General features: G+C 44.2%; 1 protein-coding gene and 1 long non-coding RNA gene across 10 annotated transcripts in view; one reads left to right on the top strand and one right to left on the bottom strand.

Annotated features, from left to right (window-relative positions):
• SIK3 (SIK family kinase 3) overlaps positions 1-7,554 on the bottom strand; it is a 243,025-nt gene extending 235,471 nt beyond the window's left edge. For all 9 annotated transcript variants that reach the window (XM_025465406.3, XM_025465408.3, XM_025465410.3 and 6 more), the window contains exon 1: positions 7,267-7,554. In XM_025465406.3, the coding sequence (XP_025321191.3) occupies positions 7,267-7,539 (273 nt within the window). In that variant the 5' untranslated portion in view covers positions 7,540-7,554. The remainder of the gene's footprint in view (positions 1-7,266) is intronic.
• A 642-nt stretch (positions 7,555-8,196) lies between these two features.
• Positions 8,197-26,940, top strand: LOC112671275 (uncharacterized). Its single transcript, XR_003143480.3, has 3 exons — positions 8,197-8,466; positions 10,066-12,456; positions 26,694-26,940. It is a non-coding gene; the product is annotated as an uncharacterized LOC112671275 (long non-coding RNA).
• The last annotated feature ends 459 nt before the right edge of the window (positions 26,941-27,399 follow it).

The following is a 27,399-nucleotide window of genomic DNA, read 5'->3' as shown; positions in this document are numbered from 1 at the left end:
AAAAACAAGAGTTAGATGCTTAACCAACTGTGTCACCCAGGCACCTTACAAAAGGCTTTTCTGATCCCTCAGTCAAGTCAAGGGGGCATAAAGGGGTATTTGGTAAGTTTTAAAGTCCATGGAGGGCTGCTGGTAAGTGACAGAGTGCAATAATGCCAAAAGGACAAGTGAAATACAGTGTTGGTATATTTACTCTTCCTCCCTACTTGGGAATTTTTCCTCTAATGGCATCTCACTTTCGGAGTCTGTTTTACCAGAAATGATAAATCTCTTAGACTTTAATTAGTAGATAAATCTTGTTTCTTCAATAAAAGATCAAGACAGCGAGGACAAGGTTTTCAATGACTGGTAGAGTCAGGGTAGAGTTAAGTAGGAATGCCTGTTTCAAATTCCAACTCCCCCATTAACTAACTGTAGGTTTCTGGGCAAAATGGGGGCGGGAGCAGAAACCAAAGAGACAAACTCCAATGGATAATTGGTCCAAACTCCTTTAATTAGCACCTAAAAGCCTAATATCCTAAATTCCATGAAGTCCATATTTCTAGACTCTGGGAAAGAAAAAGCTGGAATAGAACATGTCTAAGATCTTTTCTGTGTCTCCCCGCCGCAACCACATCAGCAAATATTGTTGGCTGATCACGTTCAATTAATGTGGGAAATGTATGTCATTCACTTTTTTTTTTTTTTTGAGGGGCATTAGAACGGCTTTATTGTGGATTTAGGCCAGTAGCCCCGAGGGCCCATGCCATCTAGTGCTCCCCAGGGGTATGCGTGGGTGTGGGCAACAAAGGAGAACCTGGGTGAGCACCTGGAGAGACACCGGCCTGTGCTAAAGCAGATCCCCGACAAAAAAAAATGGAACCAAGAGCCGTGTGCAACATCCAACCATCCAACTTCCAACAGAGGTGTACGGGGGATGGGGGTGGGGGCCCACAGGGGAGTTGGGGGCCCGCAGGGGAGTTGGGTGCAAGAAGAGGCAAGGGGTAAAGGGGCCGCTCAGTTTCCCATGGCCAGTCTTGGGGAAGAGAGCCAAGTCCTCCAGGCTGACCCCAAGATGCTGGGGTGGTTGCCGTCCCAGTGACACGAAGTCTCTGAAAGAATGTAAGCTGTTAAAATTGAACACCTCTCTTATCTGAAGAAATGCACTAGAAAAAGCATTTTTACCCTTAACCATAAAATAAACAGCATGAATTTTTAAAATCATAATCAGATGATACCAGAGCTCTGCTGTGATATCCACTGATGCTGCTCCCATTTCATACTCAATTCCATCAAATGGCTATTGGACCTACATGTTTTGGCCCCTAACTTTCTGACCTCACCCCTTAATATCCTCCTCCTTATTGACGAAGCTCTAGGCACCATGACCTTGAGTCTAATCTTTGGATAAACCAAGCTCATTTCTATCCCAACACCACTGTACCTGCCATTCCTTCTGCATTAAAAATTCTCCCAAATCTTCTCAGGCTGGCTTTTTCTCATCCTTCAAGTATTAGCTCAAATATTATCACCTTGTGGGGCACCTGGGTGGCTCAGTTAAGCATCCAATTCTTGATTTTGGCTCAGGTCATGCTCTCAGGATTGTGAGACTGAGTCTGTCAGGCTCTGTGCTGGATGTGGAGCCTGCTTAAGATTCTCTCTCCCTCTCCCTTCTGTCTAAAACATAATAATAAAATGGCCATTATCTTATAAAATACATATATACATATATCTCATCACTATGGAAAGGCATTCCCTGACAATTCTACCTAAAGCAGCACTCTTCCCTACTCTCTAGCCCATTTATTTTCTTCATGGTATTCATACTATATGAAGCTATTTGTTTACATGTTTCTTGTCTGTCTCCCTGCATTAGAAAGTAAGCTCCAAGAAGGCAAGAGCTTTTGTCCCTGTTGTTCTTGGTAAATTCAAGAGCCCAGGATAGAACCTGACCCAAAATTTGGATTCAGCATATACATGCTGAATGAATGGATGAATAAGGAAAAGGTTCCATCCCTGTGCAAAGGTGTTTTTGATGTTTATTAGAACTATAGAGGTTCTGGTAAGTAGAGAGCATTTCTTTTTCCCTTCAAAGCATCCATTTTGTTCTCTTTTATGCCGTGAACTAGAAAACATTCGCCAGATTGATGCTTGGAAAATGAAAACAGCACTTCTGGCACAGAAATAACTAGTCTGGGCACCTCTGGCTTGAGCCAGATCTATGACTTTCTAGGGAGCTGGCACCAAAGTCAGAATGTTAAAATAAACAGCTTTGATGTTGAAAGTGGAATACTGGTATTTTGATTCTGGATAAACCAGTCCAAATCAATCTTAGCTCTTCACAAAATCTCAACAAAGTTAGTAACCCCATCACAACTGTATCAAAATGAAGTCTTTCAATAGTCATTTTTAGATTATCAAAGATGGAACTATCCTCCTCAAATGCATCTAGTATAATCTTCCTTTCATTTTCTTTTTGATACAATTCTCTTTTCTATTTACCAATGAATCTTGCTTTCAGCCTTCTCATGAGCATAAGCATCATCTATTCTGTTCCATTAAACTCTTCCTTAGAAGTGAAAATACTAGCCCTTGCCCACTCTGAGTCGTTCCCTTTCATGAAAATGAGTTTGCAGTAAACCACACAGCACACACATATGTTATGGCTGGTCCACATTTGGAATGGGGTCATGGGGCAAGATGTTTTCTCTGTGTAATATCTAAAGTTAAGAATCCTGACCTTGGCCTTCTAAGTAGCACACTGTGCACCCAAATGCAAAATGTATTCTTAAGTTTGCAGGAATATTTCTTCATATTCTCCACCAGACTTAAGTGAATCTCTGGAGGGGGAAGTACACTCCGATAAACTCTGTTCCATCACCAATATAACAAAGAGTAGTTACACAAACACACTAAGAATTTGGGGTGGCCCAAAGCAAAAGCCACTATTAGTCCATTTTCATTAGACAAGTCTCACAATTGCTTTTAAAAAAAAAAAGGTTTAGGGGCACCTGGCTGGCTCAGTCAGTAGAGCGTGTGACTGTTGATCTCCGGGTCACGAGTTCAAGGTCCATATTGGGCATAGGCTTACTTAAAAAAAAAAAAAAAAAAACCTTAACTAATGGAAAATTATGTTTTAAAATGTCAATTTCATTAAATTAGCCCATAGTCCACAGGAGTTCAACCCAAATATCTCAAAGTGGCAACTGAAATAATAGCTAATTTTTTATCCTGAAAGCGTATCATGAAGATGACATCTTCCTACCCAAAACAAATGGCGTTATGTATTCATGAACTGTTCCAAACAGATGAAAAACAAAAAGAGGGGAGCTCTGTCCTATTCATCTTTCTTACTACAGCAGCTGCTGCCGCTGCTATTCACCACATGCCTACTATGTGCTAGGCACTGTTCCAGTAGCTTCCCATATGTTATCTTAATCTTTATAACACCCAAACTTGTAAGTACCACTGCCATCTCATTTTACAGATGACCACATCCAAGCACAGAGAAGGTAAATAATTGATCAAAGATCATCCAACTATTAAGCAGAAGAGGATTCAACCCCAAGGCAGCTTTACCAAAAGCTCAAGCTCTTACCACAATCCAATAGCAGGCAAGTGATACGTATGTGTTGAAATAACACTTTATAAGTATTTGACCAATGGCTCTTATAGTCAGAAATATGCTGAAAAACTGCATACAACATATATCTGCCCTTTGTTCCCATTAATCCAATCAGTAGAAGTATAAGTAGGCAAAGGAGACAGACTATAAGCAATCTGAAAGCACAAAATCTTTTTTTCAATCTCTTTAAACTTTACAGTGTCCTACTGAGAAAGCACACTGAGAATCTCAGACTAAGATTTCTTTAAAAAAAAAAAAAAGGAAATCACAGAAGGTAGGACAAAGACAACCAGGGTGAGCTGCTGACCAAAGTGTGTCACCGATGAATCTTCTCTCCTGTTACCTGTTTGTTCTGCAATGATGCTCTAAGCAATGCAGAACTGCCAATATTAAGTCTGAGCCCATGAAGGCCGTGCTGTAAAAGTCACCAGCATCCTAACAGGAAACTATTTCCTCTTCTCTACTGATTCTCTTCAGCCCAGGGTCCTACTAGAGGAGGTTTGAGAGTTAACAGAATTTGGAAAAGAGCTACCCTCACCGCTTATGGTTGGACAGAGGGCAGTAGCTTAATAAATGAAGTTTACTTTAGCCTCTTAGTCCTTGGAATGGATAGTGTGTGTGAGAAAAGGTGATCCTAAATACTTCTCTGATGTTCAGAAAGCTCTGATAACCTACCCTCCTTCAACCAATGCAAGTATCTTCTGAATTACCGGAATCTAATTGTTAGACACGTTTTTGTTTTTGTTTTAAGATTTATTTATTCATGAGAGACACAGAGAGAGGCAGAGACACAGGCAGAGGGAGAAGCAGGCTCCATGCAGGAAGCCCGACGTGGGACTCGATCCCAGGACTCCGGGGTCATGTCCTGGGCCGAAGGCAGGCGCTAAACCGCTGAGCCACCCAGGGATCCCCCTGTTAGACACGGTTTTAAGAAAAACCCAGACCATTCAGTGGCTTACAGGGGAAGAGGAGAAAAAAAAAAAAAATCACAGACCTCTAAAAGATGAAAACAAAAAATTATAGATTCTAGAAAGAGGTGGGGGGAAAAAATAGCTCTCTTGGTTCCAAGTGACCTGACTGCAGAAGTAAAATAAACACTGCAGTGCACGGAGAGAAAAATCTATCTCCCTGAGCAATTGAAACAGCAGCTTCTGCATCTACTAGTACCTAGCTAGGCACCTTCTTTGCCATTATATAACCAAACCATGGCCTTAATAGGCCATCACACTGTATGTCAACAGCTGTTAGGCACATCTAAGCTGTCAGCATTTAAGAATCCCTTCCAAAGTGGATTCAGACAACCATGGAGCAGGCCAAAATATGCTCATCGTTCACCCAGAGCACATGACAACTCCTTGTGAATTAAGCTTCACTCATGTCGTCAGAGTAATTTAAGCAGCAAAAGATAGGGCACTTGTAACTGTAACTAGGAAATTGCACACTGCTACAGAAACACAAATGAGCGCTGGTGTGGTCCTCGCACACATGCAACTCATTGTCCAAGCCATTTCATTCGGTATCGTTCAGGATTTCAAATATTTCCATACATACGCATTACATAACTGCACACCACAAATGATCAAAGATAAAAACCAACATAAACAGTGACACCCGTGTATAAACAAGCTAATGTTTAAAATGCTGCTATCCTAAAGGACACCAAGGCCTCGGAGAAAAACCAAGAAACACACACACACACATAGGGAAATTAGAAAGCAAGCAGATCAGCCATAATTAGCCACTGGCTTTGCTGACTACTGAAGATAAAAATGTCTCTTTTATATATAAAGCCAAGAATCAACTGTTTGCAATTACATTTACAAAAACATACAACCCTGTCTGTCACAGATTTTTTTTTTTATCAATATTTTGGTGTATCCAAGGGCTGTAAGACACAAAATTCTTTAAATCATAGATACCATAAACCAGGAAACCAATTAAGTTCATGGAGTCCATCCCCCAGAGGTCAGAGCAAAATAATCACAGGAGCTCAATGTGATTACTTAGAAGAGAGGGGGAGGTTTAAAAAAAAAAAAAAAAGGAAATACTGAAACAAGGAACAAAGCTCTCGAACAACTAGTATTGTTTATAAACATAACTTTGGCTTAGCTAACAGTAAATAGAACTGTAAACACCTGGGTGTGCATGGGGGGGGGGGGGGACAGGCAGAGACGCACCAAAGTCTTGGCTCAGTCTAGTCCCCCTCAGGGTCTGAGGGTGACATCAGAGAATCCTGGACTTTGGTATCTCATTCAGCTCAGACCTGCAGACTTGAGGCCCTCCCATAAAAACTGACAAAAAGGCTGAAGGGGGCCCCCCAGAGGAAGTGAAACTGACCAATCAATTTTCCACAGCCACCTACCCTGCTACCCTGGTGGAAAGGGCCCCTTGTAGGCTCTGACAGAAAGGAGGGAAAAAAGGAACTTCAGGTTGTGAGTGAGCAGGAGAGAAGGCCTAGATAAGTTACTGGCTTCTGAAAATAAGCAATTGCCATAAAAGCAAAAAACAAGGCAGGCGATGATAAGGGCCAGACTGAGGAGGTGAGGAATTGATGTGGCTTTGGTAGGAAGCAGCAGCAGCAGCTCTAAGGGTGCTTCATCAGGTTGAAGGAAAACACAAACTGCAGTTTTAGATATAATGAATGACTACACTGAAAGTATTCATTCAAGTGAGAGATTGAGCAAAGCAAGAGATCTGGAGTACAAATGGGCTTTGTGGGTCCTCTCAAGACCAAAAGATTCCTCCTGAGGACTCTGGTTCCAATACTTCCAGTGAAGAAGGCTACCCCACATTTCCTCAAAAAAAAAAAAGGAATTTTACATGTCAAACCGTACATGTGTACTTATGTGCCTTCCTAACTGACCTTGGCCCATTTCACTAGTAACAGCTCCGCAAATCCCTGGAGAACCAAAGGGCCCAAGGAGTGTACTGATCCTCCAGGGTCTGGGTTCCTCCAACACCTCCTCCGTCACCCACCGGGCTTCCCCCACCACCGCCGAGAGCCCACCCCGGGGCTCTCTGAAAGCCCACGATTCCAGACCCTGCAACAACTAAAAATAAAGCAGCAACCCAGCTCTCCCGAACCGCTTACCCCCTGACTCCCTAGTGCCGTCACGACCCCGGGCGCCCTGGGCCTCTGCTCCCTGAGCCCCTTCCCGCGGAGGAGCCACGCGATCTGCCTCCCCCTCGTTTCCCCGTTTTCTCCGTCGCCTCCTCCAACGATCTCGGGGCCGTCCCCGGGCTCCCGCTCCCCGCCGCGACCTCCCATCAGTCCCGGGCGACCAAGCGCTGCCCGGCGTGTGTCACGGGGCGCCAGGACCGCGCACCCCCGCAGCCCCGCAGCCCCGCGCCCCGGCATGCCCCGGCCGTCCTTGGTCCTCTCCGAAGCCCCCCCGCGGCCACCCCGCGGTCCGCACCTCCTAGCCCCTGCCCCCGTCCCCCGGGGGCTCCAACTGCGGGCTCCCGGGGCCCCCGGCTTCGGGGTGCGGCTCCGCCAGGAGTCCCAGAGCTCCCCCGCCGCCCCCCGCAGCCCCGGCTCCGCAGCGTCGGTCCCCGGCCCCGGCCGCCCGGCCCCGCGCCCCGCGCCCCGCGCTCGCCCCGGCCCCGGCCCCGGCCCCGCGCCCCCGCCCCCGCCCCGGGCCGCGCTGCCGCCGCGCCGCTACCTTGGCCTTGGTGACGAGGTGCGTGGCCCGCTTGACCACCGCGAAGTTGCCCTTGCCGATGGTGCGGTCGATCTCGTAGTAGCCGATGCGCGCAGGCACCGGCCCGCGGGAGGCCGGGGCGGGGGGACGCGGCGGGCCGGCCGCCGGGGGCACGGCAGCGGGGGCGGCCGGCGGCCCCGGGGCGGGCGGAGGCAGCAGGCGGCCCGCCGGCCCGGCTCCCCCCGCCCCGGCCCCGGCAGCCCCGCCAGCTCCGCTCGCCGCCGCCGCCGCCATCTTGTTGTGCAGTGAAACCTCCCGGGCCGCGGGGAGCCGGCGGGGGGGAGGGGGCGGGGGGCGGGAAAAGCGGGGGGGCCGGCCCACGTCACTCCGGGAGGCGGGGCGCCCGCGCCGCCGGGGCCCGGCGCCATGGCAACGGCGCGTCACGTGCCGACGCGCGTCACTGCCCGCGGCCATGGCAACCGTGACGTCACCGGCCCGCCCGCCCGCCCGCCCGCCCTCCCCGCGTGGGACGGCGGCCCGGGCGCTGGCTCCCGGGCGCCCCCCTCCGGGGACGGGACGGTGCGCGCCGCCCGCCCGTCCGCCCGCCCGCCCGCCGCTCCGGGACGGCCGCCGCGCTCGCGCTCGCGGGCGGGGGCGGGGGCGGGGGCGGGGGGGGCCGCGGCGGGGCGCGGGAGGTGCAGGCCACGGCGCTCCAGGCCACCCGCCCCCTTCAGCAGTCGCCCGGCCTCCCGTGAACCAAAGTACTGCCCCGTCCCCGGAAACCGCGGCCTCGTCCCCCTTTAGCCCTCGAGGCCACCCAGGCAGGAGCAGCCGCCGCGCCGAGGAAACCGTCAGCAGGCCGGTGGCCGGGCAGGGCAGTTCTTCAGCAAGATTCCTTCCAGCAGCGCAACTGCCCCGCGGCCACCGGGCGCCCCGTCACGGCCCGCGGGGTGGGGGGCGCGGGGGCGGGGCCGCGCGGGGATGCGCTCCGCCGGGGGTCTCCCTCCGCCCGGCCTCCGGCGACCCTGCAGCGGGGGGCGGTCCCGGCGGTCCCGGCGCCGCGTCCTGCTCGTGTCGCTGCCGTGACCCGACGAAGCAGCTGCGCGTCGTCCAGCAGGGCCACGTCGTGCTCAGGGACGAAACCGTCTGTTAGGCAAAATGAAGAAGCAGGTTCTGGCATCATGATTCCCTCCCCACGGGGACCCTCCAAAGACATCGAAGGTGACCAAAGTGACGCTTCCAACAGTGAATCTCACACTCTCTCTCTCTCTCTCCTTCCTCTGCCATCCGGATCCCCCAGGGCCCCTCCTCACTAGCTCCGCGCTTTCCCTTCCACTTCGTCCCACTGCTTCTATTAACTAGATTGATTTAATTGCTTTGGGGGGGGGGATAAGAGGGATAGGCGATGGGGCTGGCAATGGCAAGGTGGCCTTTGGCAGCCTGGGGGGTGCTAGAGACAGGGAGAGGACTGAACGCTCCAGTGTTAAGATGTGCTCAGTCCGGTCCGGATCCATCCACCTGGACGTCTGCCTGTCTGTGCGGCGGAACTGTGTCGTCAGGTGACCGCATGTACCATACCAAAACTGACACCCAGGGCACCGTGAGTGTGTGAGGAGGAGGGAGCCTATTGACTCTCTCTGACCCAAAAATGTTTACGAGCGCGTCCTGGCTCCCCATCTGACTATGAGTAATGGCTGGCACTAGGACGGGACAGAGAGGTCATCCCACAATTGTCTTGCATCAGTTCCCTGGTTGCTGTTCCAAACTGCCAACACAATTAACAGTAATTGGCTGCTTGACTAGCACGTAAGGATAAGGATGCAATGGTCCTCAGCTTCTTGTGTTGGTTAAGCCCTTGCCTTGGTTGAGCTCATTCAATCCCAAATAAATGATGGGGTGTGCCCAACCTCTCTTAGCACTTCATGACCTCACTCACCTGCCTGTGCATTAGCTTTAGCGCTGCACTCCAGAGTCACAGTTTTGCCATCTCCCTGGGGTGGGGGGCCTCAACAGAGATCTTAGCTGGCTAGTAAGGCAAGGGGAAAAGAATCTTTTACTGGGGAGGAACAGAACCAAAACCATTCTCACCAGGGTCTTCACAGCCTCTCCTCCGCTCACAGATATCATTGAACATCCAGTACCACAATTTCTGGCACTCTCTGGAGGGTGTCAAAAGCAAGAAGCTTCTGAGGAGAAACTGGGAAATGGAGCATGGGTCAGTCTCACTTCCAAAGAGGAAAGGCAGATCATGCTGGTCCCTAATAATGACCAGAATATGTATGCTGTGTGTTAGATTATTTATGCTCCCTGCTTATAGGGATTGAGGCCAGTAGATAGTGTGTCCCATTGAGAGTTGGACAAAGACTTGCTCGAAAGCTCCCTGAAGGGTTCTCCTTGGTAAAAAGAACATGGAAAACTGGGGAGGGCACAGAGCAGCAAAAATCATCAGGGAACAAGGAAAATAGTTTAGATGTATGCATTTAGAAAGGATTTCTTGAGTGCTAAGACTGAGGTAGGCTTGGGGAGGAACTGGCAGTCAGTAATAACGTGTCGGGACGCTAAGCAGTTTACGTAAGTGAACTCACTTAATCCACAACAACCCTGCGAAACACATTATACTATTCTCCCCATTTCGCCTATAAGGAAAATGAGGCACCGCAGGATTGAGGCAATTGGCCATGGTCATACACTCGAAAGTGGTAGAACTAGAATTCAAACTCAGGTGGTGTTCTCTGGAGCCCAAGAGCCCTCCTGGACTGGATTATACATCTGGCAAGGGAGGAGCTGGTAAAAAAAAAAAAAAAAAAATGGTTTCTCCAGAAGCCCAGGGTGACTGAACTCAGTTTAGACCCAGGGAAGAAGAGGACTCCAGGAATTCTTGAGAGCAGGATGGAGCTGGCACGGAAGCATAACAAACAGCAAACTACAAAACAGACTGAAGTACCCGGGAAGCTTCACCTGTAAGTAGCACCGGAATGAGACTTGCTGGTTAGTGTGTCCTTCTGCTGCCTTTAGAAAACAGGTTGGAAGGTGTGTCCCTGCAAACTCCCCTGGGGGGAAGGGGGCTAAGTTCCCAGAGTCCCTGCCATCACACATGGAGGCAGAAAACTAGCCCCCACCCAGCCCTCACCCAGCTCCATAACCAGCTCACTCTTTTCTAGAAAAACAAGAGACTTTTTTTTTAATAGGCAAAAGATCGATTCAGAGATGAAAATGAGATATCTTCCTATGTAATGTCATTGGGTCTTGTTTCTAGAATTTGAAAAGGGCAAGCCAAGGCATTCCTGATGGATACTGTAGGCCCACAGACCCTAGAAATGATGGAGAACCTCTGAGGACCTAAGGTCTGCCCAGAAAGAAATATAAGCAGTAGGAGGTAATTCATTAACTCTTTCATGACTTTAAAGGTGCTCTTAGCTTATCTGCAGAGCAGTTTACCAGTGACCTGGAAGAAAACTGCAACCTCACAACACAGCTCCAAAGATTCTCAGAGCCTTGAAGAAAGTCCAACCCTCACTTTACGTTGGCCCAATTTATTACTACTCTGAAAAAAAAAAAAAAAAAAAAAAGCTAATGTTATATGAGCAGTCAGTTGATAGAAGGGCATCATTCAGAAATGCTGTATGTCAAAAAGCAATACCATATTTATATGCCACATATTGCCAAACAAGGAAATTATTACCCAGTTATAAATCCTGCCATCACATAGTAATCAGGACACTGATCACATTGTCCAAACACTCAATGTTCCCTGGTTCTCTGGAGGAGTCGAATGTGTGCCTTTTCTTTGTGAGGGCTGTGTTCTGCATTACCACTTCAGCTATGAGGCGGTTGCCTTTCCTCCTTCTATCCCAGATCAACCCAGTCGTGTCCAAATGCTCCCCCTGGGTGTCTAGGCAGCCAAAGTAAAGTACATAGTCTCCTGTTATAAAAGATCTTGGGGAAGGGGCTTAAGAGAAGCTAAATAAACTTTCACTCAAGGATTTTCTGTTCAGCTTGCCCACATTTTTCTTTTAACTGGAGCCATTCGAGCTATTACACCAAACTTAAAAAATTATCCATACTACTTGCCATATGTTCTAGGATGTGGAAGCAATTTTAGAGTATTATTAATCACCCTTTAGATCATCCAAAAGATCTTTAAGTATGATTTCTTTTCAAGGTTTTCTGCACTCTTCGATGTGACTGTAATCATCTTTTAGGATCAATGTTTTCCCCGGGTAGATAGGCCTTTGGTTTTATAGGGGAAAATACACTGGGTACAGAAAAAAAAAAAATTTATTCAGGTAACTTTGTTTCACAAAAGGACATGCTCCTTAGGGAAAGGTACACTTAGTTACCCTGTGGTCAACTCCTTAATATCTATGCCAATAAAAAATTTTTTTAATAATGTGCTGCTTTCTGCTAAATGAAGAGTAGAACTCAACAAATATTAATTAGAATTTTGGCATATTTGGATCCTTTTCTTTCCCTTATATAGAAGTGTCTCTAAAATTCTGAGAATTCACAACATTTCATGGAAGATAAGGATACACAGTTCAGGGGCACCTGGGTGGCTCAGTGGTTTGGGCGTTTGCCTTCTTCTCAGGTCATGATCCCAGGGTCCAGGACCCCCAGGATCCTGGGATCGAGTTCTGCATCAGGCTCCACACAGGTAACTTGCTTCTCCCTCTGCCTATATCTCTGCTCCTTCTCTCTGTCTCATGAATAAATACATAAAATCTTAAGGAAAAAAAAAAAAAGATTGGGTTTGCTTAGTTCTTCTACCAGCCTCTTAAGCTATTGGTTAAGAAAAATTCACTCAATTGGGACTGACCAATTGAGTGAATTGGTCACTCAATTCACACATTCAAAGGTGGCCAACCTACCTTTGTTTGCTTCATTTCTACCACAGTTTTCCTTAGTGAAACTAGAAAACCCATCTTGCACCCCTAAGACGGTACTGCCAGAGAGGAACCCTCTCCCTTGCCTGCAGAGACACCTGCTGGTCAAAGTTCTAAACTACAGGATGCCTAGCTGCGCTTCCTTTTCCTTTACACTGAAGGCCTTCTAGTCCTTTCTATTTAAACTACAGGCAGTTGAAAACCACAAACCCACATCAGGAGCCAGAAAGCTGGAATCCAAATGGAAGCCGGCTCCAGGAAGCTGGATGTCTGTACGGCCAAACAGAAAGCACAGAGGGCTGAAGTTACAACGGTGCCTTGGACTTAGGTAACAGTCTGCAACCATGGTTTTGTGCCACCCAGGGATGTCTCCAGTTAGCCCCAGGGTTCTCAAGGCATTTTAAAAAGAATTCTTAGGTTTTTATTATTTATTATTTATTTTTATTTAAAAAATAATTTCCTCTGGTATGTTTAAAGAGCAGCCTGGTGGAACAGAGAAAAAGAGGCAAGGGTTTTACAATTAGGCCTAGACTTTGTGGTCGGCTTTTCCATTTATAGGGTCATCTTGAGCCTCAGTTTCTTTTTCTGGAGAATCACTCCTACCTCACAGGCTTGTTAGGAGAATTAATTGTTATAAATATGCACAGGGACCTAGATTAAACTCTGGCACATAGTATACACTTGAGTATTCATTTCCTTCCTCTAAAAGCAAGGATACAAGGACAGGCTGCTTTCCAAATCACCTTGAAAAGATGAGGGATGATGGAGAATAGGATTAGGGCTATGAAAATAAATTAACTTCTGAGGCACCTGGGTGGTTCAGCTGGTTAAGCAGAGGATTCTTGATTTTGGCCCATCATGATCTCAGGGTCCTGGGTGGGATGGTGTCTGGCTCCCTGCTCAGTGAGGAGTCTGCTTCAGGATTTGCCCCTTCCCCTGTGCTTGCGCTCTCTCTCTCTCTCTCTCTCTCTCCCCCAAATAAATAAATCTTTAAAAAAATTAACTTTGGAGTCACAGGGAGAAAATGATAGTTTTAAGTGTTTTAGTTAGGTTTACTCAGCACATATCGTTCAGTCTTTGGAAGTTGTATTCATGATACAACCAGAGATGTCACGTAAAAACCTTCCCAATCTCACAACTTCATAAAGTAGTTATTTCCTTAAATGAGATTTTTTTAAGGCTATATTTATTAGAGAGAGAGCAAGTGGGAGGGTCACAGGGAGAGGGAGAAGCAGGCTCCACGCTGAGCAGAGCCCAATGCAGGGGCTTGATCCCAGGACCCTGAGATCATGCCTGAGCTTGAGGCAAATGCTTAACCGACTGAGCCACACAGGCGCCCCATAAAGTAGTTATTATCTCCACTTACAGATGGTCAGGTTACTTGACCCATCTGATGACTGACTCACAGCCGGGAAGTGATGAGTCTGAGAAGCAAATCCAGGCTTTTCATCGCCAAATCTTGTTGTCTTTCCGAACTTTAGAGTATACCAGTGTCTGTGGTCTGTTAAAAAAAAATGCCAAGGATTTTTTTTTCTTCACAAATTTATTTAAAGTAGATGTGTAAGAAAAATACTAAAATATTTCTATCACTGCTATGCAACAATCTGCTTAAGAAATTGCGTGCATTCCCAAACTTTCTGCAAGTGCGCTGTGAGAATTCTATAGGAGCTCTATGGGGAAAAAAAAAAACTCAATCCTGGTAGCATGTCTTCCTTTTAAAACTCATTTAAAATCATATACGTAAAAAATTACTATTTATACCAATGCCTTCCTTTTCTGCAATAATCTACTTTTCAGATTTTACTCCAAGCACCCATGGGTGATTTTTAACTCTATCTTTCAAAATAAAATTAAAAGGCCCTCATTTCTTTTCACTCTTAATTAAGATTATTACATTGAGTTCAATTTTAAGGTAAAAATAGGGGCAGGGTATGATGTAGGTAGGTATCAGGATCTGAGCTCTGACAATCCTAACCCCAACTGCAAACTCCACATTGAGCCACGTTCCAATAAAAGCTGGATGTGGAAACCTAAGTAGGTATCAAATACCCTACCCCTACATGTCATACCAACTCTGTTAGAAGCTTTGATTTCTCTAGAGTTTTTTTTTCCAGTGACTTCCAAGCATCAAGTATTTACGGATGCATTGTTTGGGAAGTTCAAACTCTCAGAGCAGAGGACTCAAACACCTTTACAACCTGGCCCCAATCTCTGTCAGCATTTCAAATTTCAAGGATTTTGCTACTCTCCACCCTTCCCCACCCAGGACCAAAGCCAACTCCCTTAGGATCAAAACACGTTCTGCACTTTCTCTGTAACCTTTGCACCTGCTTGTCCGTGTGCTTGGAATACCCTTGAAGCTCACCCAACTGTACAGCTCAGCTCAAGATCTTCATAATCCTTGTAAAAATCAGTCATAGTTTTCTTCTGGGTCTCCAGAGCTTTTGTCTCTTCAGAGCACAGGCTTGGGAGCCAGACCGACTGGGTTCAAATGCTGACTTCACACACAACTCATTAGCGATGTGGTCTTAAAGAAATTAACGAGCATCTCTAGGCCTCAGTTCTTCAGCTGTAAAGTAGGGTTAATAATAACACCTATTTCATGGAAGTGTCAGGAAGAATGAATAAATTACTATGTATAAAGTACTAACAATAGTGCCTGGCACATAATTGGTGCTCTACAAATGATTATTAAAATTATTATTATTGTGAGTCTGTTGTAGCATTTTTAACAGCCTAACTTACATTACATTTATGGCTCTCTGTCTAATTAGATTATAATTCTTAAAGGACAGAAACCATATCTGTTTAATTCATTATTCTTTATCTAGCACTTAACACTGTGTCTGGGACATAGCAAATATTTCTTAGATAAATGAATGTCTCCCCATTAAATTGTGATTTCCTTGACACCAAGGACTCATATGCTCAGAGCATTTCTTCATTACTTCGTTTCTCTACGCCCAGAACCTAACACAATACTGGCACCTTGGCAGCACTCAGTGTATATTGGCAAAAATAAAGCAAGAGAAAGAGAGGTTTTATCCCAAACCATATATTCTCTTTTTTGAGAGTTTATGGAGACATGACTAGCACACTAGAGCTGCCGTCCAAAATGTAACTTAGGTCTGACCGCTTTATCTTATAGTAAAGTGGAGGCCCCCAAGGCACTTATGGAGAAGCCAAGAGAAAAGCAAAGGGGTTTGCTGAGCAATCAAGCACCCTCCAGAAAATGGAGACCATCGTACTGCCCAGGATTCTATCCCTGCCAAGAAACAGAGAGCTAGAATAAGGGCAAGAGAAGGGATAGTTGGCAAAGATCCAATTCTGACTTTGCTACAAGGGAAAGATGGAAGAGTCCTAGCTACAGTTAAAACATGCCCCCCAATGGGGTAACTGGGTGATGGGCTTTAAGGAGGGCATGTGATGTAATGAGCACTGGGTATCATATAAGTGATGAATCGCTGACCTCCATCTCTGAAATCAATAATACATTATATGTTAATTAATTAAATTTAAATTAAAAAGTAAACATTTTTAAAAATTTAAAAATTACAAAACTGTGCCCCCAGGGCTGCAGAAAAGCTAAGAATAGTTTCTCCAAACAGGTAGTTTAGGGACACCTGGATGGCTCAGCGGTTGAGCATCTGCCATTAGCTCAGGGCGTGAACCTGGGTCCAGGGATCAAGTCCTACATTGGGCTCCCCATAAGGAGCCTGCTTCACCCTCTGCCTATGTCTCTGCCTCTCTCTGTATGTCTCTCATGAATAAATTTTAAAAATCTTTTAAAAAGTCTCTTATGGTTTATTTCCATCTCTCCTTTTCCCTCCCTTCCCATATGTTCATGTGTTTTCTTTCTTAAATTCCACATATGAGCAAGATCATATGGTATTTGTCTTTCTCTGACTGACATTTCACGTAGCTCCATCCGCATTGTTACAAATGGCAATTTTTCATTTTTTTATGGCTAAGAAATATTCTATGGTGTATGTGTATATATATATATATACCACATCTTCTTTATACATTTATCAGTCGATGGGCATTTGAACTCTCTCCATAGTTTGGCTGTTGTTGATAATGCTGCTATAAACAATGGGCTGCATGGACCCTTTGAATCTGAATTTTTATATCCTTTGTGTAAGTACCTAGTAGTGCAATTGCTGGATCATAGGGTAATCCTATTCTTAACTTTTTAAGATTCATTTACTTAGAGGCACCTGGGTGGCCCAGTCAGTTGGGCATCTACCTTCAGCTCAGGTCATGATCGCAAGGTCCTGGGATCAAGTCCCATATCCTGTGCCCTGCTCAGCAGGGAGCCTCTTTCTCCCTCTCCTATTCCCCCTGCTTGTGCTCTCTCTCTCTCTCTCTCTCAATCTCTGCAAAATAAATAAAAATATTTTTAAAAATTAATTTGAGAGAGAGAGAGAGAGAGGCAATGAGGAAGCTGGGAGAGATGCAAAGAGAGAGAGGGAGAAGCAGACTCCCCACTGAGCAGGGAGCCTGATGTGGGGCTCAATCTCCAGACCCAGAGATCATGACCTGAACCAAAAACAAAAGTCAGTCACTTCAAGGCCACTCAGGCGCCCCTATTTTTAACTTTTTGAGGAAACTCCATACTGTTTTCCAGACTGGTGGCACCAGTTTGCATTCCCACCAAAACGTAAGAGGGTTCCCCTTTCTCTGCATCCTTGCCAACACCTGTTGTTTCTTGTGTTTTTAATTTTAGCCATTCTGAATTAAAAAGAAAAAGAATTGGCTTTTGCATATACAGGGGAAAAGATGTTAGCTATTCTGACAGGTGTGAGGTGGTATCTCATCGTGGTTTTGATTTATATTTCCCTGATGATGAGTAATGTTGAGTTCCTTTTCATGTGTCTGTTGGCCATTTGGATGCCTTCTTTGGAAAAGTGTCTATTCATGTCTTCTGCCTATTTTTAAACTGGGTTATTTATTTTTTGGTTGTTGAGTTTAATGAATTCTTTATAGATTTTGGATACTAACCCTTTATCAATATGCTGTTTGCAAATATCTTCTCCCATTCTGTAGGCTGACTTTTAGTTTTGTTGATTGTTTCCTTCACTCTGCAGAAGCTCTTTATCTTGATGAAGTCACAATGGTTCATGTTTGCTTTTGTTTCCCGTGCCTCCAGAGATGTGACTAGTAAGAAGTTGCTGTGGCCAGGGTCAAAGAGGTTGTTGCTCCTGTTCTCTTCTAGGGTTTTGGTGGTTTCCTGTCTTACATTTAGGTCTTTCATCCATTTTTTAATTCATTTTTTTGTATGGTGTAAGAAAGTGGTCCAGTTTCATTCTTCTGCATGTTGCTTTCCAGTTTTCTCAACACCATTTTTAAAGAGACTGTCTTTTTTCCTTTGGATTTTCTTTCCTGCTATGCTAATGATTAATTGACCATGGAGTTGTGAGTCTGTTTCTGGGTTTTCTCAGAATAGAAATCTTTCTATGATAGACATCAGAGATCCTGATCTATGTGTCTGTTTTTGTGCCAGTACCATACTGTCTTGATGACTACTGCTTTGTAATATAGCTTGAAGTCAGGAATCATGGTGCCTCTAGTTTTGTTTTTCCTTTTCAGGATTGGTTTGGCTATTTGGGGTCTTTTGTAGTTCCATACAAATTTTAGGAATGTTTGTTCTAGCTTTGTGAAAATGCTGGTGGTATTATTTTTTAAGATTTTATTTATTTTTTCATGAGAGGCACACAGAAAGAGAGAGAGAGAGAGAAAGAGAGAGAGGCAAAGACACAGGCAGAAGGAGAAGCAGGCTCCATGCAGGGAGCCCGAAGTGGGACTCCATCCTGGGACTCCAGGATCATGCCCCGAGCTGAAGGCAGGCGCTTAACCGCTGAGCTACCCAGGCATCTTGCTGGTGGTATTTTGATAGAGATGCCATTAAATGGCTAGATTGCTTGGAGTAGTATAGACATTTTAACGATGTTTATTCTTCCAATCCATAACTATGGAATGCTTTTCCACTTCTTTGTATCCTCTTCAATTTCTTTCATAAGTGTTCTATAGCTTTCAGAGTTTAGATCTTTTACCTCTTTAGCTAAGTTTATTCCTAGGTATCTTATTGTTTTTGGTGCAAATGCAAATGGAATCAATTCCTGGATTTCTTCTGCTGCTGCTGCTTTGTTATTGGTGTATAGAAATGCAACAAAATTTTTGCACATTGATTTTATACCCTGCAACCTTGCTGAATTCATGTATTCTAGCAATTTTTTGGTAAAGTCATTTGGATTTTCTACGTAGAATATCATGTCATCTGCAAATAGTGAAAGTTTAACTTCTTCTCTGTTGATTTGGATGCTTTTTATTTCTTTTTGTTTTCTGATTGCTGAAGCTAAGGCTTCCAGTACTGTGTTATATAGTAACGGTGAGAGTGGGCATTCTTGTCTTGTTCCTGACCATAGGGGAAAGGCTCTCTATTTTTCCCCACTGAGGATGATATTAGCTGTGGGTCTTTCATATATGGCCTTTATGATGTTGAGGTATGTTCCATCTATCCCTACTTCGCTGAGGGTTCTTATCAAGAATGAATGCTGTATTTTGTCAAATGGTTTTTCTGCATCTATTGACAGGATCACATGGTTTTTAACCTTTCTTTAATTAATGGGGTGTATGAATTGATTTTTGAGAAAGATACCAAGACAATTCAGTGGGGTAATAATAGTCTTTTCAACAAATGGTACTGAGAAGACTGGATATCCATGTACAAAAGAATAAAGTTGGGCTCCTACCTCACACTATACACAAAAATTAAATCAAAATGGATTATAGGCATAAATGTAAAGGCTAAAACTAGAAAACTTTTAAAAGAAAATGTGGGAGCAAATCTTCAAGACTTTGACTTGGGCAATGGGCTCATAGCTACAATACCAAAAACACAACAGACAAGATGAATAATAGATAAATTGGACTACATACAAATAAAATTAGAAATAATAGGGGATCCCTGGGTGGCTCAGCGGTTTGGCGCCTGCCTTTGGCCCAGGGCGCGATCCTGGAGTCCCGGGATCGAGCCCCACGTCAGGCTCCTGGCATGGAGCTTGCTTCTCCCTCCGCCTGTGTCTCTGCCTCTCTCTTTCTCTCTATGTCTATGATAAATAAATAAATAAATAAATCTTAAAAAAAGAGAAATGATAAATAATTTTGTGCTGCAAATGGTACCATCAAGAAAGTAAAAAGATAACTTACTGAATGAGAAAAAAATATTTGCAAATCATATATCTGATAAAGATGTATCCAGAATATATAAAGAACTCTTATAACTCAGTAATAAACAGATAGCCCAGTTACAAGTAGGCAAAGGATTTGATTGATATTTCATCAAAGAAGATATAAAAATGACCAATTAACACATGAAAATATACGCAACACCCTTAGTTATTAGGGAAATGCAAATCAAAACCATGGTGAGACACTACCTCACACCCACTAGGCTGGCTGTAATAGAGAAGATGGACAAAGGCAAGGGGACATGCGGGGTGCCTGGGTTGCTCAGTCAGTTGAGCATGTGACTCTTGGCTTGGCCCAGGTTGTGTTCTCAGGTTGTAAGATCAAGCTCTGCATGGGGCTCTGTGTTCAGCTGGGAATCTGCTTGGGATTATCTCTCTCTCCCTCTACCCCTCCCCCAACTTGCTAACATGAGCTCTCTCTCTCTTTCTCTCTCTCTCTCAAATAATAAATAATTAAATATTTTTTAAAGAGGATGTGGAGGAATTGGAAACTTCGTACATTGCTGATGGAAATGTAAAATGGTACAGTCACCTTGGGAAAATGGTTTAGCGACTTCTCAAAATATCAGACATAAAGTTACTATATAATCCAGTAATTCCACTTTTAGGTATACCCAAGAGAATTGAAAACATGTTTATACAAGAATTTGTATAGTAATGTTCACAGCAATATTATTCATAATAGCCAAAAAGCAGAAATAACCCAAATGTGATTCAACTGATAAATGGATAAATAAAATGTGGTATATCCATACACTGGATTACTATGCAGCAATAAAAATAAATGAGATATTCACTGAGGGGGGCACTTGACAGGATGAGCACTGGGTGTTATGCTATATGTTGGCAAATCGAACTCCAATAAAAAATATACAAATAAATAAATAGGATACCAATACATGCTACAACATAGATGAGCCTTCAAAATAGTACCTGCATGAAAGAAGCCAGATATAAAAGTCACATATTGCCTGATTCCATACATATGAAATGTCCAGAATAGGCAAGAAACAGAAACGAGATTAGTAGTTGCTAAGCGTTAGGGTTGGGCAGTAGGAAAGAATGAGGTGTGATTACTAATGGATAAAGCATTTCCTTTTAGGATAATGAAAGTATTTGAAACTTAGATCATAATAATGATTGTACAAGTTTGGTAATATACTAAAATCATTGTATTGTATACTTTAAATGGGTTGATTTTTTTTGGTATGTGAATTATATCTGGATAAAGATGTTAAAGTTTTTTTTAAGATTTTATTTGTTTATTTGAGAGAGAATGAGTGAGAGAGAGAGCACAGGCTAGGAGAGAGAGGGAAAGGGAGAACAATCTCCCCACTGAGCTGGGGCCCAATGTGGGGCTTGATCCCAGGACCCTGAGATCATGACCTGGGCTGAAGGCAGATGCTAAACCGACTGACCCACCCAGGTGCCCCTAAACTTTTTTTTCATTAAAGAAAAACTCATGAGGAAGAAATTTTCTACTAATGGAGACTCAGCTGAAGGGAATTCAGTAAAGAGGGTGCAAAAAATATATATTATCAAGTGTTTCATTCAAGCACCAAAGGTCTTTGTAAGAAGAGACACTTTCACGGAAGACAGTGGGAAGGGTTAGTCTGCATTACTTTTGACTTGTAGAATCCAGAATTAGAATCCGTTTTCTCTTTATAAAGAGTATATGCTGCATGGGACACCTCGGTGGCTCAGTCAGTTAAACATCTGACTCTCGGTTTCAGCTCAGGTCATGATCTCATAGGTGGTGGGATCAAGCCCCACCTCAGGCTCCCTGCTCAGTGGGGAGTCCACTTGAAGATGCTTTCCCTCTGCCCCTCCCCCAACTTGTGCGCTTGCTTACAAGTCTGCTCTCCCCCTCTCTCAAATAAAAAAAAAAAAAAAAAAAAAAAAGAATACAGGAGTGCCTGGGTGGCTCAGTGGTTGAGTGTCTGCCTTTGGCTCAGATCATGATCCTGGGGTCCTGGGATTGAGTCCCATAGCTTCTCCCTCTGTCTATGTCTCTGCCTCTCTGTGTGTCTGTCATGAATAAATAAATAAATTTTTTAAAAAAAAATAAAAATAAAGTAAAATTAAAAATAAAAAAAGAATACATACTGCAGGGAAGGCAGAGTGTATGAGAAACACCTCTGGGAGGGAGAATTTCACAAGAGGAAGAACTAAAATTCTCCCCATTTACATTCATCAATTTTACTGAACAAGAGACAAACCCCACTTTGCATGCAATGATGTAAATAGTAAATCCCACTGATACCTGGGAAAACCAAGAGTCCCTGAAGAATCCCTCATGGTTTTAAAAAGCTCAGCTGGTTCTGTGGCAGTAGCAATGTCTGCTTATTTCTTGTCTATCCCTTGTTAATAGACCTCAAGGGTCATCAATTACAGTTTCATTTTGGAGGTTGTCTCATGGGCTGAATTATTTTCAGCTCTTATGTGTTTACTTAGTACCCTGTTTGTTGGAGAAATTAATCAAAAGGATATGACCACCAGTTGACAGTCAAGCTGGACCCTGGCAATCAGAGGCTCCTCATCCCTTTCCCTGTCCTTGGAATGTATGCCTACTGTTCCACTGTTCCACAGTGGGAGCTGTTCCAAGGACATAGTCTTGAGAGAGTAAGGTTTTGTTGAGACCATCTGGATGGTATATGTTACTGAACCCAGTTAAGGCCTCTATGTAAACTTTTTAGATTCTGAGAGATGAGTGTGGGTAATCTGCTCATCATGTGGCCTCTCAGGACCAGCCTCATAAATAAGTCCCCCAGCTCACCAATCTGGAGTGGCCTACCTCTTATTTTGATCTTTCTTTGCCTTCCATGTAAAGGGGGCCCATTTGTGAGCCAACACTATTGACTTGGAAGAGCTGAATGTGTATAAGGCTAAAGCTGCTGTTTCACAGCATCTGAGATGAAGCTATGAGATCAGCTGTTCAGAATATCTAACAGATCTAAGGGGAGATGATGAATTGCATCTCCTCCAGAATGGGGTTTGATGTAGGAGTTGGGGAAAGAAATATAATGATATTCTCTGGCTCACTTCTTCACCTCTAGTGGGGCCAAGCTGAAAGGTAATGGGAAGAAGTTGGCATGGTTTCTATAGAAGACAGTACAGCATGGCTAAGCACAGAGCACCAAAAGTGGGATAAAGGAATGACCCAAAACAAAGCGGCCACCACTTGACCATAAGTTACATAAACCAACAAGCCACAGACACCTCCTACATTGTGCATGTGAACTAGATTCACTGAAATACACTCCTTGTTTTTAAGAAGCTGATCTTAGAAAATAAACAACTTACAAAGATGATACTATGCTGTAGTTGATTCTGTAGCAAAGAATCCTTTCCCCAGGGAAATAGCCTGAGTGTATGTTAGGTGGCCTAGCATTACATCTGATAATATGAAATACGTGATTAGGACTTAGGAAGAGGGACAGATTGAATGTCCAAATTGGTGGACTGATAAAAAGAATGGTAGGTTGTCAAAGGATTGAAACTATCAGAGAAGGAACCTAAGATGTTAATTCAGATTGATAAAATCAGAACATTTTATTTTTTTTAATTTTTAAAAAAGATTTTATTTATTTATTCATGAGAGACACAGAGAGAGATAGAGACATAGGCAGAGGGAGAAGTAGGCTCTGTGCAGGGAGCCTGATGTGGGACTCAATCCTGGGACCAGGATCACGCCCTGAGCTGAAGGCAGGCACTCAACCACTGAACCACCCAAGCATCCCATTATTTTTGTTTTTGTTTTTTTTTAAGATTTTATTTATTTATTTATTTATTTATTTATTTATTTATTTATTTATTTATCTCAGATGGAGAGACAGCACACACAAGCAGGGGGAGGCAGAGGGAGAGGGATCATGACCTGAGCCAAAGGCAGACCTGCTGAACTACCTAGGTGCCCCCCAAATCAGAACATTTTATGCCAGAAAGGGTCCTGGATCCTTTTTTTTAATCTTCTTATGGTACAGATGAGAAAACTGAGTCTCAAACAGATGCACCACCTATCCAAGCACCTGGAGATGTTAGAGTACTTGTCGGAGCTCATACAGGTAGCAGCGGACTTAGAATCTAAAGCTGTATCTTCTGATTCTTTCCTTATGAAGCCAGCACTCTTGCCTTCATACTCTCTCCTCCCAGGAACAAATGAAGAAAAGTCAAGAAACCAAAAGATCAAAGCAGCAGCAAAGAACATTCTCCTTTCCATGAGTATGATAGGCCAGAGATTTGGAAGACAAAGACAAAGAAAAAATAGGCAATAAGGTCTGCATTAGGCAGCTCAGGCTGCCTTGACAAAATACATACACTGGGTGGCTTAAACAACAGGAATTTATTTCCTGCAGCTCTGGAGGCTGAGAAATGCGAGATCAAGGTGTCAGCTGATTTGATTCCAGGAAGAGGGGTTCTTCATGGCTTGCAGACATACTGCCATCTCGCAGCATCCTCACCTCTCAGAAGGAAAGAGAGTAGGAGAGCCCTAGTCTGTCTTTCTCTTTTTAAGGGCACCAGTCCCATCATGGGGGCCCACTCTTCTGATTCATCAGAACCTTATTACCTCCCAAAGGCCTCACCTCCAAATACCATCATGGTAGGGGTTGGGACTTAGACATCTGAATGGGAAGGGGAGAGACACATTCAGGCCATAATGAGATCTCAGAGGTCCAAGCAAGGAAAGACCCCAAATATAGGAGGGAAAATTGAAAAAAGAAAGAAAAAGCACAAAAGACTTTTCCTTTTAAAAATTAAAAGTGACCTATGCTTGAGGCTATTAGCAGTTCAAGGTTCAGCTCCACCACTGAGTATCTTGGTGCCCCTGGACTGCTTGGGATATCTCATCTGCACAACGAAGATAGTAATAGCCTCACTACAGGGTTGCTGTAAAAACTAAAGGAGATAATGTTTACAAAAGCACTTTAGAAATTATAAAGGGTTATGTAGGTTTGTTTTCTTTACTGTCTGTTGTTCTGGGGCTATGCTAGTGTTACAAACACGAGAAGTGTGAAACGTAGTCCCTGACCTCAAGTTTCTTGAGATCCTATAAGTATAAACAAGGCTTGCAAACATGAAAAACCTTTAGGATATCACATGGCTGCAAAGGGGTGGTCAGGGATCTCATCTTCCCCACTGCAGATGGCTCTGGGATGGCTGGGTATGTCTGGCTAGCCGGGAGGGTGGCTTTAAGGGTGTTTATTTGCAAGAAGCCTTCGGATCCTCATCTGAGAGATCTCCTCCTAGGGGAATATGGAGCCAAGCACAATAGGCTCACCAAGAGTTAAGTGCCTTGTTCGTCAGAATGGTGTGTGGTCTTTGTTCCTCTGCCATAACTCCTGAGCTAAAGTCCAGCCCTCAAAGTAAAGACAGGTCTTATATAGACATTGAAAGAACTATTTTCCTATCTCCATAACACATTGGAGCTCAAACAACTTCTTTGGGGACATTCCCACCACCACCACCATAGTGTATAACACATAAGAGAGAGAAAGTATTCCCTACTCTGTTACTGACCAGCAGGTGCTCCCTTGATACCCAGTAGGAACCCAGTGGGAAAGACCCAGGGCACCCAGGAGAAAGAGCAGAGTCATGGCAGTGCCAGCCTGCAGAGGTGTCAATTTCCAGCAAGGACCACAGCACAATTACTGAATGCAGCAGTGTGCATTGTTTCCCACAGAGCAGGGACGGTCCCTAGCAGAAACTGCCATGCCAGGCAGCATAGTGGGAGGCAGTGTTAGTGGAGCAGCTCAGAGCGGCAGCAGCTCCTGATAGAGTACTGTGGATATTTTAGAAATGAAGGATTTAGATAGTCAACGGAGCTACCAGGAACATTGAGGAGATCTGCGGATCTGCAGAAAACTGGGGCCCCTACATTAGGAGGTGAGCCCTAAAAGCCAGCAAAGGTTCATGTAACACAGAGTCATTTCAGACAATAAAAAAGTTAGCAGACTAGAATCACTAACATCCCAGAGGAAGTGTCCACTGGACCTTGAAGTCGTTCACTATGCATGTTTAAATACTGAAAGGTGGGGTGCCTGGCTGGCTCAGTTGGTAGACCACATGGCTCTTGATCTTGGGGTTGTGAGTCTGAGCCCCACGATGGGTGTAGAGGTCACTTTTAAGAAATTAAATCTTTTAAAGATGTTTATTTGTGTATTTGAGAGGGGGAACAGGGAGAGGGAGAAAGAGAGAGTGCACAAGTCGGAGGGAGGAGCAAAGAGAGAGGGAAAAGTGGGCTCCCCACTTGAGCAGGGAGCCTGATGCAGAACTCCATCCCAGGACCCTGGGATCCTTACCTGAGCCAAAAACAGACGCTTAAATGACTGAGCCCCCCAGGAGCCCCCCAAAACTTAAATACTTTAAAAATATATATTGAAAGGTGTCTTTTAATCTACATGTTGGAGAACGAACACTCAACCATTAATTCTCCAACACCCCAAAGTGCCAATAGAGTTTGAAAAGAGACTTTTTTTTTTTTGAGACTTTTTTTTAATGCCACAGTGCCAGACTAAGAGCTGGGAAGTAAGTCTCCCTAGGAGGTAATTATTGCCATTCACCTATACTCAGAGCAGCTGCTGCCTCTTGCTTTTTCCAAGGAAAGCCTTCTCTGCCTTCTGCCCTGCTCCAGGGACCCAAAGGAGACAGAAAATCCTTAGCTCTTTCTCAGGGGAATAGGTTGTTCAGAATCCCGTATGCCTCCCAAGAAAAGTCAGAAATAGGTGGTAGCTGGGGATGCAATAGATTGAGATTATCCAGAGCCCTTGCCCACTTAAGAGTCCTTGCAAAGATGGTTACCAGGGTTGCTTAGGGAACCTGCAGCAGTAAATCTCAAGTGGTCTGGTAGTTGCCATAGGCAACACTCTATCTTCCCTGAAAACAAGAGACAGGTGCTCTCTTTGCATCTTTCATACATTGGGGATGAAGTTATGGGGGTAAGGGAGAAAAATTTATTGGTTTTAATACTGAATTCATTTTAAAGATGACTGATTATTCAATGAATTGGAAGCTGAGTCTCCTGTAGGATTTCCTAAGGTGGAAAGGATTTCAGTCCTCTGAGGGGAGGGATGGTAACTAGCAATCCAGCTAAGTGACAAGTAAATCAAATGAAATATAATGAAGATAAAAGTTTCTGGGTCTTTAAGCTTGCTGCCTATAACCAGAGAAAAGTCTATAAATCAGTGGTTCTTAATATTTAGTGTCTATAATAATCACCTGGGGATTTGCCCCAGTAAATTCTAGTTCTAGTAAATTCTAGTATGAGTTGTGGCATAGACAATAGCAACTTTCTTTTTTTTCTACCACTGTCAAGAGTCTGCAAGCAACTTATTCAACTAAAACTTCAGAGCCTACGTCAGACTTGCTGAAATGATTCAGAAAAAGCTAGAAAAATCATAAAAGAAGCCTGAAGACTTGATCTCTTCCTTGGACTATGATCTTTTTGCTTATAAACACCTTCCCCATCTCAAGACGTCATCCCAGGGATGCCTGGGTAGCTCAGCGGTTGAGTGGGCGTGATCCCGGAGTCCAGGGATCGAGTCCCACATCAGACTCTTTGCGTGGAGCCTACTTTCTCTCTCTCTTATGAATAAATAAAATATTAATAAAAAAAGATGCCATCCCCATCCACCACTTCTGAGATTGCAGCAAGTCTTGAATATATCTAGAGCAAGAGGGATGAAGTATCTCTGGGCAGGATCTTACCAGTGTATTCTTCATATTATTGCAGTATAGCTACACTTTGAGCTAGAGATGCTAGAAATAGTGAAGAGGAGAAAAACAGCGTCCCATCTAGGCTTCAACTACCAATCCTCTTCTAAGCCTATAAAGAAAATTTCAAGCATCTAGCGGCTGTAGATACTGCCCCGAAGGTCTTCAAATCACAAAGGCTTTGGTCTAATGATAAGGTCAATTTTGACCACATCCTCTTCTTAGTTCTGGCTACTCATTGTTTTAGCTCAGAGTGCCATAACCAAACCCTACAGATCGGGTGACTTAAATAACAGCAATTTATTTCT

This window comes from Canis lupus, chromosome 5 (assembly GCF_003254725.2).
Source record: "Canis lupus dingo isolate Sandy chromosome 5, ASM325472v2, whole genome shotgun sequence".
In the NCBI taxonomy this organism is placed as follows: Eukaryota; Metazoa; Chordata; class Mammalia; order Carnivora; family Canidae; genus Canis; species Canis lupus.
Note: the sequence above shows the minus strand (reverse complement) of the source record. Positions and strands in the feature narration are given on the sequence as shown.